General features: G+C 39.5%; 1 protein-coding gene across 5 annotated transcripts in view; it reads left to right on the top strand.

The window, feature by feature from the left end:
• ank1b (ankyrin 1, erythrocytic b) overlaps positions 1-13,924 on the top strand; it is a 63,394-nt gene that overhangs the window by 19,525 nt on the left and 29,945 nt on the right. For all 5 annotated transcript variants that reach the window (XM_046375354.1, XM_046375356.1, XM_046375357.1 and 2 more), the window contains 4 exons: positions 9,447-9,548; positions 12,996-13,094; positions 13,460-13,558; positions 13,795-13,893. In XM_046375354.1, the coding sequence (XP_046231310.1) occupies positions 9,447-9,548; positions 12,996-13,094; positions 13,460-13,558; positions 13,795-13,893 (399 nt within the window). The remainder of the gene's footprint in view (positions 1-9,446; positions 9,549-12,995; positions 13,095-13,459; positions 13,559-13,794; positions 13,894-13,924) is intronic.

Below are 13,924 nucleotides of genomic sequence, written 5' to 3'. Positions count from 1 at the left end.
GCATCGGGCTCTGCTCAGACCTTTCAACCACACTAATGCCAGCATTTTCAGCCACCAAAAATGACTTTGTGGGCACTGTTAAAGGTGAGATGTGACTGTTTTCTAACTTACTGTTATTTTTTTGGATCTCAGGTGTCTACAAATCCATTCAGGATTCCCCTGGAAGCATCTCCCTCCACTCTCCTTTTTCCTCTCATTCATATTCTCATTACACTTTTATGTCCTTTGTGCCTTCCCTTTTTTGGTTTAACACTATCAAACCCCTCCACCTTCACTTCTATATGTCCTTCCTGTCTTTCTCCTCCCTCCAATGCATCACTCTTGCTCCTCCCACTGCTGACTGCTCCCTCTTAGTGATTGTATGTTGGCCTTATGGGAGGTAGTACAGTCACTGACCATGTGCAGCTGAGTGCTTTGCATTAGTTGTGCACACATGACTTTCAGACATAGTGACTCCCTCACTTCTATGAGTTTCCTTGTCCTCCTCCTTTTTTACATCTTCCCTTTTCTGTCTACAGTTTTTACGTGCTGTCATTCACCATTTATGAGTTTCTAGGTTTTCCCCTCTCTGCTTCAAAATCATTGGTTTGATATCACCTCTGAATCTGAATTCTGTTTGTTTATTCCACACAAAAGATAAATACAAATGACAATTCAACATTTTACTGTGGGGGTTTGTACTGTTTCCTTACCATGACCAGTAACTTCCCAGCAGCTTAGCACGTATAGCCAGATTTTGTTCCCTTTGAACAGTTCCTTTGAATATTCTGATGGTAACATCAGATTAAGTGATGTCTGACTGAAAACCCAGAGGCAAGGGGTGTTCATTTGGTTGCAGTTTGCAACCTCATTACCAGATGTCATTAAATCCTATACACTGGACCTTTAGCATACAGATATAAAAGTGGTATTGAGATTCTTACCCAACTCTATGCCGGATATAAGCCAATAAGTATATTTCTTATAATGCTGAAGTTTTGCTTTGATGTTCAATTTAGTTGTTCAGTGTAGCTATATAGATATATATATATATAATGGCCATACTGGCAAGCCTAATTTGGCATAAAACCACTGAATTTAGCCTCACAGTCTTCCATCTCAATCATCTGATACTTCCAAATGAGGATTTTTAAAGGCTATTAAAAGTGAGAGGCACACATTTAAATCTGCCACATTAAAACCCAGATGATCAGATCCAGCTGAAATCAACTTCTAAATCGTGTAGTGCTTGTTTTATAGCATTTACCTCTTAAGCTGATTGGGCAATCACAGGCAGCTTTGTTCCAAGCAATGTTCATGTTGCTCTGGCCAATCATGCCTAGGCCTCTTAGTACTTTGCTTGAGAGAAAAATTAAGGACTGCACCATCACCTTGTCTAAAACTGGTACAGATTACCTTCATGGGAATCTATCTCTTCAACAAAAATGGATGCTGCAGTGCTGTTACCAATTGTGAATGGTATAGTGCAATACAATTACCAACACTGAAGACTTTAGTTGAGATATTTTGTACACTCAACACCCTGTTTTTACTGTTAATGACTCAGTTCTGAAATGACACTTCCTGTGTGTTATTATTAATCTACTCTCAGATATCAGTTGTGTTGGCAGGGAATTTGACTCTTGTTTCGGACACTGAGGCGGGGCATGGAGCCCAGAATGTCAGCACATAGTCGTGACGTCAGAAGCCGACTCTGAGGGACAGGTTTACCCAGCATGCTTTGCCAGTAGTATTTCTGCAGTGCTCATAAATATTGAAAGGTTATGAAAGGAGAGAGAGGAGGCAGATTGGGGGAGAGAGAAAAAGAGAGGGGCTGCATGAAGCTGCAAGATAAATGAGTAGGTGAAGGAGAGAGAGAGAACGGCTGACAGGGTAATGACAAGAAATGAGTGGATATGATGTGTAGCTGAGCAAATGAAGAAGTGGTTGTGAATTCAGGAGTTCAGGGCTGCCTCAACCTGTGTCACATTTCTTTATTGTCTTGCTGTCTCTCTCAGTCTTGTGGCTCCTTTCCTCTCTGTGCTGTAGCCAAAAGTGTTCAAAACACAAACTGAGTAGTAAAGAAAAAGGGAGATACAAATTATGCGGTGGTGTAATGTCCATACCCCTGTAACCTTATCAGATTTTAGAATAGCAATGAAAATGTTCAGCAACAAAGGTGTATGATTTTGCATTACAGATAATATTTTATCCCTGAATGCTGTCATCAAGGCAGGAAGTAAAATCATGTAAAATCAATCGTTTACATGTGCACAGAGGCATGTGTAAATATGTGTGCAGTATTTGTGTTAAATTCTAATGTTCTCAGTCTCTTGTTATTACCTTGTTTCTTTGTGTTACTGTATGTACTTGTGTGTTTTGTGTGTATATTGCCAGCCATGTCTTTACATTTGTACCTCAGACTTAATAGAATCAAAACCTGCATAACATATAGTTATTGCCCTAATATAAGTATATTGTGCACATACATGTGTGAGTGTTGGATGTGCATGCAGCTAGACATCAAGCTGTATATATTTATAAAACTAAGGAAAAACATGCTCTGATTGTAATGGGTTGCAGAAGCAGTGGCCTGACAGAAGCTATAAATATTTCAGATGCTCTGTTTTAGCACCGGGATAGAGAAGACAGCAGGAACATCCTCGTTTTGATGTGTCTCATCACTGTTTCACAAGGAAAGAGGAATTTGGGCGCACTGAAAAATATATTAATTTCAAGAAATCATTTAATCTTTTATTTAGGCTTCAATGCTTTATTTTTAAGATGAAGCTTTAGATGAGCAGCCTTTTGTAGATAAGGAGCTGGTTGCACAAAGATATGTTGGACTGGTCCACTGTGTTGGCTGGTAGCTTTACTCTTCAACTACTCAGCTTCAGTCCCAACATGTGTTGGTTGTTCATCACAGTTATATTGTATTACAGAACTGAACTCAACAAGAGAGGAGATAACATGCTAAAATAAAAATGACTTACATGCAGATATATTATCTATTGTGTATTTGTTTGGTAACTGCAGTCTCAGACTTTTGTTAACACACTGTTGTTTGTACTGTTATGCACTCACTGCATTCTGTATTTTTTCTGGATTGTGATTGGTTTTCATTGTGGGAATGTTACTATGTGCTATTTTTTCAAGCACTGTACCTAATTACAGATTTGAGGTCCTCATACTTTTCTTGAGTATTTCAATTTTCTATAGCTCCACTATGTCTCGGAGGAAAATAATATACATTTTACTCCAAGACATTTGTGTCACAGCATTAGATGTGAGTTACTTTTGAGCTTACAATTTTTTTTACACCCTTCTTGTCCAGTAAAGATCAATTTGGTGATTTGAATTTTTCTGATAAACTGAAGACTGAGAAAATTCTCATACTTCTTAAGCCGAACAAAGCATCCTTCCATAAGATAGAGGGTGTAGTGTGTGAAAAAAAGCTGCAGAGAGTCACTGCCGGTCTAAATCAGGTGTTTTATTATGAGTATACTGATCAGTGTTTTTCATTAACTCTGGGTCTTCCAGCCAAAGTAATATTTTTCAGTTACAAGCCAAGTTAAGGGATTTGGGGAATGGCTTGAAGAGCTGTGGAACAACGTGGGAAAGAAGAAAAGCTGCCAGCAACATTAGAAGTGATAAATTAGATGAGTTGTTTTAATGTGTCCCTGTGTTGCCCAGTGCAGGTTTCAGCAGCCAGGTGTTGAGCTTCCTCCCTTGTGCATCCGTGCTGGAGGATGTCATTAACACTTCCAGGGTTTGGGGTTGGTATCCTGTTAAAACAGCCTATGGTAAAAAAAAAACAAAAAACAAAAAAAAAAACAACATGAGCTTCCCTGGTATTGAACAGTACCAGGGAAGCTTTTGCTTCTTTTTGTCCTCATGACCGTGAGATAGATTTGACAGCAGGGACCTGTGAGGCTTGTTCTTTGTTTCCTGCTACCAGAGCCTGCGAATCATGTGTACCGTAGCTTTGTGCATGAATCTACCCTCCTCTGTGGGACTCTGCTTTGTAATATTCTGTGTCTGGCCCTATTTTGTGTGTGTATGAGTTTGCTTGAAAATCTGTCTTTGGTGGTAGAAGTGGGTCTTTGTTTAAACCCATGAGGTTTCATTACTGTGATCTATCTCTCTCCCTGTTGCTGCCAACACTAACATACTGTGGCATCCATACAGCTATTTTTAGTTTGAGTTTGTGTGCGTGTATGTGTCTGTAGGTAATTTATTTGCATTGCTTCTTGGCATTATGTGAATGAGTTTCTTGATTATTCTCGCAATGACAAACAGCCACCATTCTTACGCCTTCCCCTGTGGCAATAGCTTTATGTTGAGTTGTCTGTTTGTCCCATTCTCATGAAAGTGATATCTCAGCAACTCACTAAACGAATTTCTTCCACTTCTCGTCCACTTGAACTCAAAGATGAACTGATTACACTTCAGTTCAATTCAATTCAATTTTATTTAAAGTGCCAATTCATAACGCAGTTATCTCTTAACACTTTACAGGTGTGTAAACAACACAAACAACCAAAGAGAAGAGAATCAGAGAAAAACAGGTTCCAGGGCAAAGCCCCACACTGAGTAAGCATATGGCGACAGTGGCAAGGAAAAACTTCCTTTTAACAGGCAGATACCTCGAGCAGAACCAGACTCAGTGTAGACGGCCTTCTGTTGTGACCGCCTGGGAGGGAGAGGGGGGAGAGGAGAGACAGGGAGATGGAGAGAGACAGGAGAGGGGGAGATAGAGAGAAAAAGGAGAGAGAGAGACAGGGAGGATAGAGAGAACAGTGCAGAGCAGGAGCAGCAGGATCCAGGCAGGGCCATGGAGAGGGTTCTGGATCCAGCAGTACTATCAGTGCAGCAGGCAGGGCCATAGAGGGCTCAGGATCCAGCAGTGGTACCAGGCCTCAGGAGGGCAGGGTAGGAGATTCTGGATCCAGCAACATGCTCCGGAAGTGCTAAGGAAAGATGGAGCACAAGAGCTCCGGGGGAGAGAGCGAGTTAGTACTGTACAGGTGATGGGACATGATGAGTGAATCATCATCACTTCTGTGATCAAAGGTCGCTGTGACAGTGACAAAACAGTTTTTGGCCAAAGCCATAGATATTTCTGCACTAAAAATGACAAAATTTCACACAGATGTGTAATAGGATAGAAAGAGATGATTATATTTTATAACCAGAAGGTCAAAAGTCAACTTCAACTTCTTGAAATAAGATAATGAAGACAAGAGGATTAACTATAAAGTGCATTTTACAACCAATGAGAAGCATGCTTTGGTGTTAAAACATTGCTGCATTTCATTCAAAATATACAGTAAGTAGTGGTGATAAAATTGTATCAGAATCAGAAGTGACCAGAGCTGTCACTACAATAAATACATGTTACCCAGGGTTCTGCCAATGGCTTCAGTCAGAACATTCACAGCACAGAAAAGCCTCACTTCATGGACAGAGAGTCCTGAAATATTTGAATATAATGTTTATTTGACACTTTTTCTCATCATTAAATCCGTCACATTTAAATTTGCACCAAAAACAGCCGATATAACAGCTTCTGTTTTGATCTGATCGTTGTGTTTTCTAAATGCCTTAATATCTTTTTTAAATGGCAAGAGGTGTTATGCAGAACTGTTTCTGTCAACCCAAATTTCTCACTTATAAAAGACCATTTTTCAGCATTTGTGTAAATGCACGCTTTGGTCTGTTTCATACCAAAACCAATTAAAAAGGAAGTCTGACAATAGCTGCTTTGCTTGATGCAGTGAAAAGGCCACATTGTGCTGTACAAGCCATTGGAAATAATGGTTTCATTTCAGAGTGCGATGGTGCCACTCTGACATTGTGTCTGAGAAGGCCAATTTGACATCTCTCTTGCAGCATTTAATTTTGTAAACTTCCAGGAACTAAAGCCGGTCTGAAATTTGATCTTGTCTGGCCTCATACTTGGTCTCTCTCTTTTTTGACTCCTCTGTGGTCCTCTCACCTTTGTCATGATGTCATTAGAGGCTATTGAGCCTGCATTTCCTGCTCTGGGACTGAAAACCTCCTCCTTGCAGCAGTTCAAAACTTATATGCTACCTGCAGTTCACCAAGCTCCCATTCCGGTTCAGGCTGAGTCTGCTAGCTGCACACCTAACTGAGCCATCTCACTAATGGCTGCTCCTGTTCTGTTCTGATCTGTTCATCAGGAAACCCTGTGAATCACAGAGAGCTGAGGCCGAGCCATTAGAGGAAAAAATCAGAAAACATTTTCTCCATAAAATGTGATTTAGTTTCATAAACACAGTAGGTGGTGTGGGGTGTGGTGTGTTACACACTTGTCTCTGGAGATCATAGGAAATCATGTCATCTAGGCTCACGTTTTGCTCACGTTGTCTGTCAGTCTGTTGTCGAAGCTTGAGGAATACGACTCTTTAAGGGTTAGAGCAGAACAAATATGATGCTTGTATACATCCTTGTGTACAGTTTGCTTATTTCTTGAGCACTTAGTGTGTGTTTCATTAACAGGTGTAGTGTGATTTCTTAAGGCTCTGCAAAAAATGTCACCCTTTTAAATCCCATATTTACACAACCAATATATTTTTTTAAAATTTTTGTTTGAAATGGGATAAAATAATAAGTGACTGCCTCTGCTGGCATATTTTTTGATAAAATTCTAATTTTAAAACTGAAGATGCAGTTAAATAACTTTTTTAATTTGACTTCTTTGCACTCTGGTGGTGGTGGCTGTTGTATGTTGGCGCTTCTTTTCATGTCCTTGTGGGCATTGTGTTCGGGAAATCTTCTTTGCCACTCTGGCCTTGCTGGCAAGGTTGTAGTCTCTCTCATTTGTGCTTTACTGCTGGCTTTCCCTCTTCTGTCTATTTTTATTAGACTTGTCAGATGCTCTTTTTAATAGAGCCTTTTTCATATATGTTACTGTACATTTACATTTCAGACTATTAATATTTAATATTTATGACTGTCTACATCGGCCACTGTGTGTGTGTTTCAGTCACATGATATGTGTGTATTTTTCCATTGTGCTCATCTGAGTTGGTCATTGTCTGCAACATCATAGAGTGGAAATGTTGCTTGAATTTGGCACAAACTGTAGATTGGCCCATTGACTACAATAGCTTAATAGCTTTATTTTAAGTTATTAAAAATATTACACTTCTATACATTTCAAAATTTTGGGAATAAAAGTATGAAGTTTGGAGCTCAGATTCATATGTGCGGATGTTGAGGTTTTCTGAAAATGTGAAGTTTCAACATCCTGCTCAGCAGTGTGTCATATGCTCAGTGACAAACAACCAGCGTACCTCCTGTGTTATACATAGGAGGTACATAGGAGTCACCTGTGAAAGACAATGAACAAGCAAACAAAATGGTAACAAAGTAAGTGATGAATGATGTTAATAAGCAAAGGTAATGATGGTATTAATAGAAGTGGGGAAACAGAATTTGTGAGCCAGAGAAGCAAGGAAAATTGCCAGGCCAGGAAAGGCAGCAGGAAAAGAAAAATCTGATTTTTGTACAGGCTGGCTTCCTGTGTACAGTATTGAGTGATGCCGAATGAGAGGTTTTTAGTAATCTGATTATTTGGTGTTACTGGCACCATGATTAGACATAACGTAGACAGGAACTACCAGGATTTGATGTAAAGCCCAAATATCTGTGAGAGGTGAGAATAAAAGGAACAATGGATTGAGTGGTTAAAACATGGAGAAGAAGAGCATAGAGGAAAATGAATTCCAACCTGACTGCAACATGAACTCAAACTGGTATAGAATGAGTTTCTGGAAAGGTGCTGCAAGATTTTTCATTTTCTGCAAAATGTGGTCAGCTTATGGCTTAGACTGCCTCAACACACACACACACACACACATACAAAATGACCACCGCTCATTAAGAAACATGGACTGCAGATGATGAATGTGCATAGAGAAGTGGTTCATGACGCAGTGTTGGTGGTGGAGTTATTGGGAGGAGGAGGGCTGCAGGTGGAGACTGTGATCAGTCATATAGTGCGTATCATGAATTCATTATGAAGAAGAAGAGAAACATAAAAGGATTCACTGTGAAATTAGAAGTAGCTTGAGGCTGTAGAATGAAAGTCATAACATATAGTAATAAATATATAAGAAACTTGTATAATGTGACAGACACCTAAAGCATATAGTACCAATATATTGGGTTGTTAAGTTAGAGAGACTCTTGCCAGTGGCTGTTGGATGTCTCTCATTGGTTTCAGACTCTCATGTCTGGATCTCACATTCAGAGCACAAAGATGAGTAAGTGAATAGAACATATTGATACCCAGACATTTTGTGGGTAGGCGCTGCTGGAAGACAAGGTAATAGAGTTACAGAGAAATAGAGGACACTAAGGAATGCTATTGGATATGACCAGGATTTGTATAATATTGGTAATATGTCGTATACTTCTGAGAGTTGATTTTCAGTTAATGAAACACACGCCATAAAGCTTTTTATTCACTCCTACAGTCTTCAGAAAGTGAAAAATAATAACAATGTGAATAAACTGGAAGGAAAACAGGGTTCTCAGGGAAAATAGGACTGGTAAGTGGACAGGGAGGATGCTGGCGAAAGACCAAATGATCTTATTTGTTTATTTGATAGATAAAAATCTAACGTAGGGCACAGGAACATTAGCTTCTGATGCAGTGGCTCAGATAAGTGAAGTGAGGAGGGAAGAAAATAAAATGTCTCATTCATTTGCAAAAGGGCAGGCGTATCTTTCAGCATTTTAGTATAATTAAACCACTTGAGAATAACAGCTCAAACAGATACATCATTTTCCCGATGACAAGGGTAAAGAGAGTGTCAAGAGTACAGTACACCACGCAGTATTTCTCTTCAGGGCATTGGAAACAACTCATTTGCAGGTTAGCTGCATTCCACTATTGACTGATGAATGAATTCAGAGGTGGGCGTACAAACACCGACACACAGTGAGGTGCACACGGCAGGAGCTTTTCCTCTGAGATCAGACATGCAGACAGCCCAGCTCGTGGTGGAGTTTGCTCAGCTCTGAACGTCTGCCAAACCCGCATTGTGGGCGAAGCTTGACTGTAAGGAGTCTGACATTTTTAGCCTTTTACAGAGGGCAGGAGAGCCGATGAATGTCGTATTGTAATTCCTGCTTCCACCCTTGTGTCTTGTCCTAAAGTGACTGTTAGATTATTGTAATGGATTTAGAAGTGTAACCTGACTTGGGCTTTTAGTGCAACAACATCTACATCAAGTACTGATATGGAGTACTTTTGGATCATTTTGAAGGATCAGTTGATGTTGAGTATGTTTCAGACTAGCTGGTGATGGTTCAGACGTGCAATTTTTGCTCTGTTGCTCTGAAAAGTAAACTCTGTCTTATATCCTGTGTTTTTATGTAAAACAGTGCTGATCTTACATACTCACTGTCTTTCTCCTCATCTTTGTTCATTGCAGGCTGATGCAGCCACCAGCTTTCTGCGTGCAGCTCGATCAGGGAACCTGGACAAGGCTCTGGATCACATCAAAAATGGAATCCACATCAACACAGCTAATCAAGTAAGATAGCTTCATTGAACATGTCTCCACAAGCTGTGTGTATATTGTGGGAGTAAAAACAAACAGACAAAAAAAACATACCACCCACAGATTTCAATTAAGAAGACGGTAAATTACATCAGGGCACATCAACATCAGTTACAACATTTGTTTAGCAATTAAAGCACTTAATGAAAAATAGCACCCTGCACAGGAGCACCCACTCTAACACCAAAAATTCAGAATTACTTTTTCTTTCTTTCTTGAATATAAAATGTAAATTTAAAACTTTCAGCATGATGTTGTGTCTTTTTTTTAAATTTGGATATTTGTTTACTTTTGTTTTAATTTAGATGGATAAATGAAATAAATGAACTTATTGGTGCATGATTTTAGTTAGGTTTGCCAGTGAAGCACTTAAATTGTCAGTATGAAAGAGTAATACTGAACCTGAGCGCCCTGCAGCAGTAGATCAAGGCCAGAGAACTTTCCTCAGGAGAAATTTTCACCTCATCAATTTTACACCTAGATGATATTGTTAGTATCTTCCATGAGCCTGTAGAGAAGGGCAGCATAAGTTGTTTTCTGTGAAACCACCCTTCAATTCATTCATTCATGTAATCCATATAATCCAGAGCTGGATTATATCAAGGTCAGATGCTAATCCAGATAACAAATTTCAAAAATAAAGAACAAACTCAGTCTTTCTTCAAATTGTCCTCAACAAATTGATTTGCTAGAATTAGAATATGAGCCTTGAATATATTCAGAATGAACCAGGCAGTTTCCAAACTTCAAATGAACCTCACTGAACCTTTCTATGTAAACAAACCAATAGAGTGATGTAGCAAACTGGATTGCTTTGCTAATTGGAAAAATTACTGAAACGTGGCTCTTCCTTGGGTTTCCATATTGTAAAAACATGATGTAGTGTGAACTGCATGGTGGAGGAGCTCAGAAGAAGATGGAGCTTGTGCCAAAAAATATAAATATCTTTAATGTAATATTGTGTTTGAAAGGTGAAAACTGTTTCAAGTGGGCATTGAAAAATTGAGATAAAAGATCACTATTTAGATGACAGGGATTAAATAGATTGTGATGTTGCAATTGAATTAATTTTGCATGCTTAGATGAGCAACTTGTTCTATCTGCCAAGAGAACTCATAAGTATGGATCTTCATTCCATAAAGAATGTAATTGTAAAAAAATAAATCAATAAATAAAGGGATGCTACCAGAAAGGTTTGGTGTGGCAGCATATGGGTCCCCTTGTTGTGTGTGGGAAAGTGAAAGGCCTTCCTCAGTAAGAGGTCCATGGTTCATGAAACAGATTGAATGTAGAATGGTTCTTAGGAGCTTCAATTTATTCCTGTGAGAAAGACTAAACTGTACAAAATTGGCTGTTACTCTTTAAATTAGCTTGAAGCACCACTGCTGTCCCTATATTCTCAGTGGAATGTCATTCTGCAGTATCAGCAAAGGGTGTGAAATAAGACCAAAAAGAAAATTAAAAATTCACGACTCCTCGACCTCCTGATTCTTCTATCTTTGTGTAAAGTGGTGTGCATAAATAATTAATACATTAGATTATAGTTCCCTCAATCTTCAGCCCTACTGTCTTGCTCTCTTACACCTTGTTGCATCACAACCACAACACAACAAATTCAGTATCCTGAGACATGAATGTGAACATCTGAATGTGTGCGGTTAGGACGCATAACACCAGCTTTCCAGTGTGTTATTGTGTTGAGCACGGCTGTGGAGTGGGAGTGACGTTTGGTGAATGAATGGACAAGTGCTTTTTTTACACAGTCAAAACACTATCAGTGAGATGGATGTTAACAGTCCCTTGATCTGTGTTGATGCAAGCAACGCACACACCTACGCACCCAAACGCACCAGAGAGACGGACAGATGATGAGATACAGAAGATAGATGAGTATTGAAATAAAAGCAAATGCACATTACATTTTGCACAATGTTCAAAGGTCATTAACATCTCTGTATTAAGATTGTCATCTTCTGAAGAATTACACCATATGATCATGTATTTCTAAAGGCACTAAAGGCATTCCCTTATGGAGTTCTATTTTTGCTTGTCATTAATGACTTTTCACTGAATACTGAGTCAAGGGCAGAGGTGGTATTTTTATGTGATTCTGCAGCAGCAACCTGGCCTTACTATAGATAACAACCCTGCAGTCTGTCTCTCTCCCTCTCTCTCCCAGTCTTTATCAGGGTAACTACCTACCAATGTTTGTATGAATACACATCATTCATAAATGTAGGTGTTTACGAGACAGGTGTTGGCAGGCACTGAAGAGGTTATTTTTGTGTTTAAAAAAACGAACAAACAAACTGAATCTCACTGTGTTGTAGCTTTAGTCCCATGTGTGCACAGCAGATGTCCACACACTACATTTAACAGTGCAACTGCCACTGATACACAGTTTGCTTCCAAGCACTCTGCGCATGCTTGTGGAGAGACTATCTCACTCGTTTGAATTGAGTGACATCGCAGTTTGATGAGAAACCTTAAAACTGCTTGGATAGCAGAGACTCCTGGTGGTTATATTGGTTACAACAGGCAGGTGTCAGGTCAGACTTTACTAGTACCATATGTAGCCAACCAGAGAGACAGATGGACAATACTGAGATTGTTTCACACGCTCACCTGAAGCCTACACTCATCCTCCGCTTATCAGTCTCATCAGGTTGTTTGTTTTCTCAGAACTGAGTTTTCCTGCTGTCATTGCGGGTTTATTTTTAGTGATACAGTAACTAGACGACTGATGTTCTGCACAGCTGGAAGAAAATGTACATGCAGTATATTGCAGCCTTCACTGGGACATGAGATGGGAGGATACACTGTGTTTCATCAGTAAAGGACCTACGTTTAAAACAGAATATGGAGCAGAAGTCAAACACACCATAGTCTGGTTTCTCAGACCACTGCACAAATGGCACACTTTGGCAAAGAGATATCTTATGTCAATGGCTATAGCCAAGACTACAAGGATCAAGGCCAAGGAGAGGGCAAGGCAAAGTGTGGCCATGGATGGCCTTGGCATGAACATATAGAGGTTTCAAAGTTCTTTGCACATATCTGTTACATATCACATATCTAGGAGGATATAATGTATTGCTTTGTGTGTATATATTATTACATTAATTCACCATACCACAATTTAGCTCGTGTTGCCCTGAAAGATATGGTAATTACTTTTCAGTTAATGTGGACTGTGAATATAATAATCCTGGTTATTAACTAGGATCATTATCGTATCACTGGAGCTTTAAGCTTTTACCGATATGCCTATGTCTAATGAAAGGTTCAGTAGTTTATTACTATAAACTATTAACACTTTCATGAGAGGTGGTGATAACCTTTCAGAAAATATTGTACCATTTCTGTATGCATTTATGCTAACTCTGATGTGACTAAATCTCTCTATTTCTGTTTCCCAAGAATGGTCTCAACGGGTTACACTTGGCCTCTAAAGAAGGTCATGTCAAAATGGTCCTGGAACTGCTGCACGCTGGCATCGAGCTGGAGGCCACCACCAAGGTACTTTGTTCTCTCTGTATGCTTACTAATCTGAAGTAACATTTAATGCTGAACTGAAGTGAATAAAGTGCAGTCACACCTTCCCCAACACCTTTCTTAACTTAGCTTATGCAGCTGTACAAGATTACAGAAATTAGAGAACTTAGAAATGACTATAATAATGACTGACCAAGAATTCAGATCATCTATATTTATCCATTCTTTTCTGAAAAGGTTGAGGGAACAAGTTGTATAAAAAATACTGACCAAACTACATTTCTATTCACTGTAAAGATCTAAAATAGGTTGCGGTCATTTTCCTCTCATTCACTGTAATTTTCCCCCCTATCGCTCTCTTTTGGTGTGTCGGTGTGTGTAACCTCCAGAAAGGGAACACAGCTCTTCATATCGCAGCACTGGCTGGACAGGAGAAAGTGGTGGCTGAGCTCGTCAACTACGGTGCCAATGTTAATGCCCAGTCACATGTGAGTCACTGCAAGCTGTGTGGAAGTCTCTGTGTGTGTCTGTTTTATTTCTGTGTATGCATATGTGACACACCTGCTAGAGAGTTGTCAATTTATTTACATGCAGTTTCTCTGAGGATGAATGTGTGCATGTGTGTAAAGATGGACACCTGATAAACATCACATCCTGTAATATGGGTTGAAGCTCATATTATTGTGTGTTAGTAGCTACATATAATGTATTTGTGCCCTGACAGAAAGGGTTCAGTCCTCTCTACATGGCAGCGCAGGAGAATCACTTAGAGGTCGTCAAGTTCCTGCTCGAGAACGGTGCCAATCAGAGTCTCCCAACCGAGGTATGTGTCTCTACAAACTGGTTGTTTGATT

The sequence above is a fragment of the Scatophagus argus genome, chromosome 20 (genome assembly GCF_020382885.2).
Source record: "Scatophagus argus isolate fScaArg1 chromosome 20, fScaArg1.pri, whole genome shotgun sequence".
Taxonomy (NCBI): domain Eukaryota; kingdom Metazoa; phylum Chordata; class Actinopteri; family Scatophagidae; genus Scatophagus; species Scatophagus argus.
The sequence above is the reverse complement of the archived record's forward strand: the minus strand, read 5'-3'. Positions and strand labels throughout refer to the sequence as shown.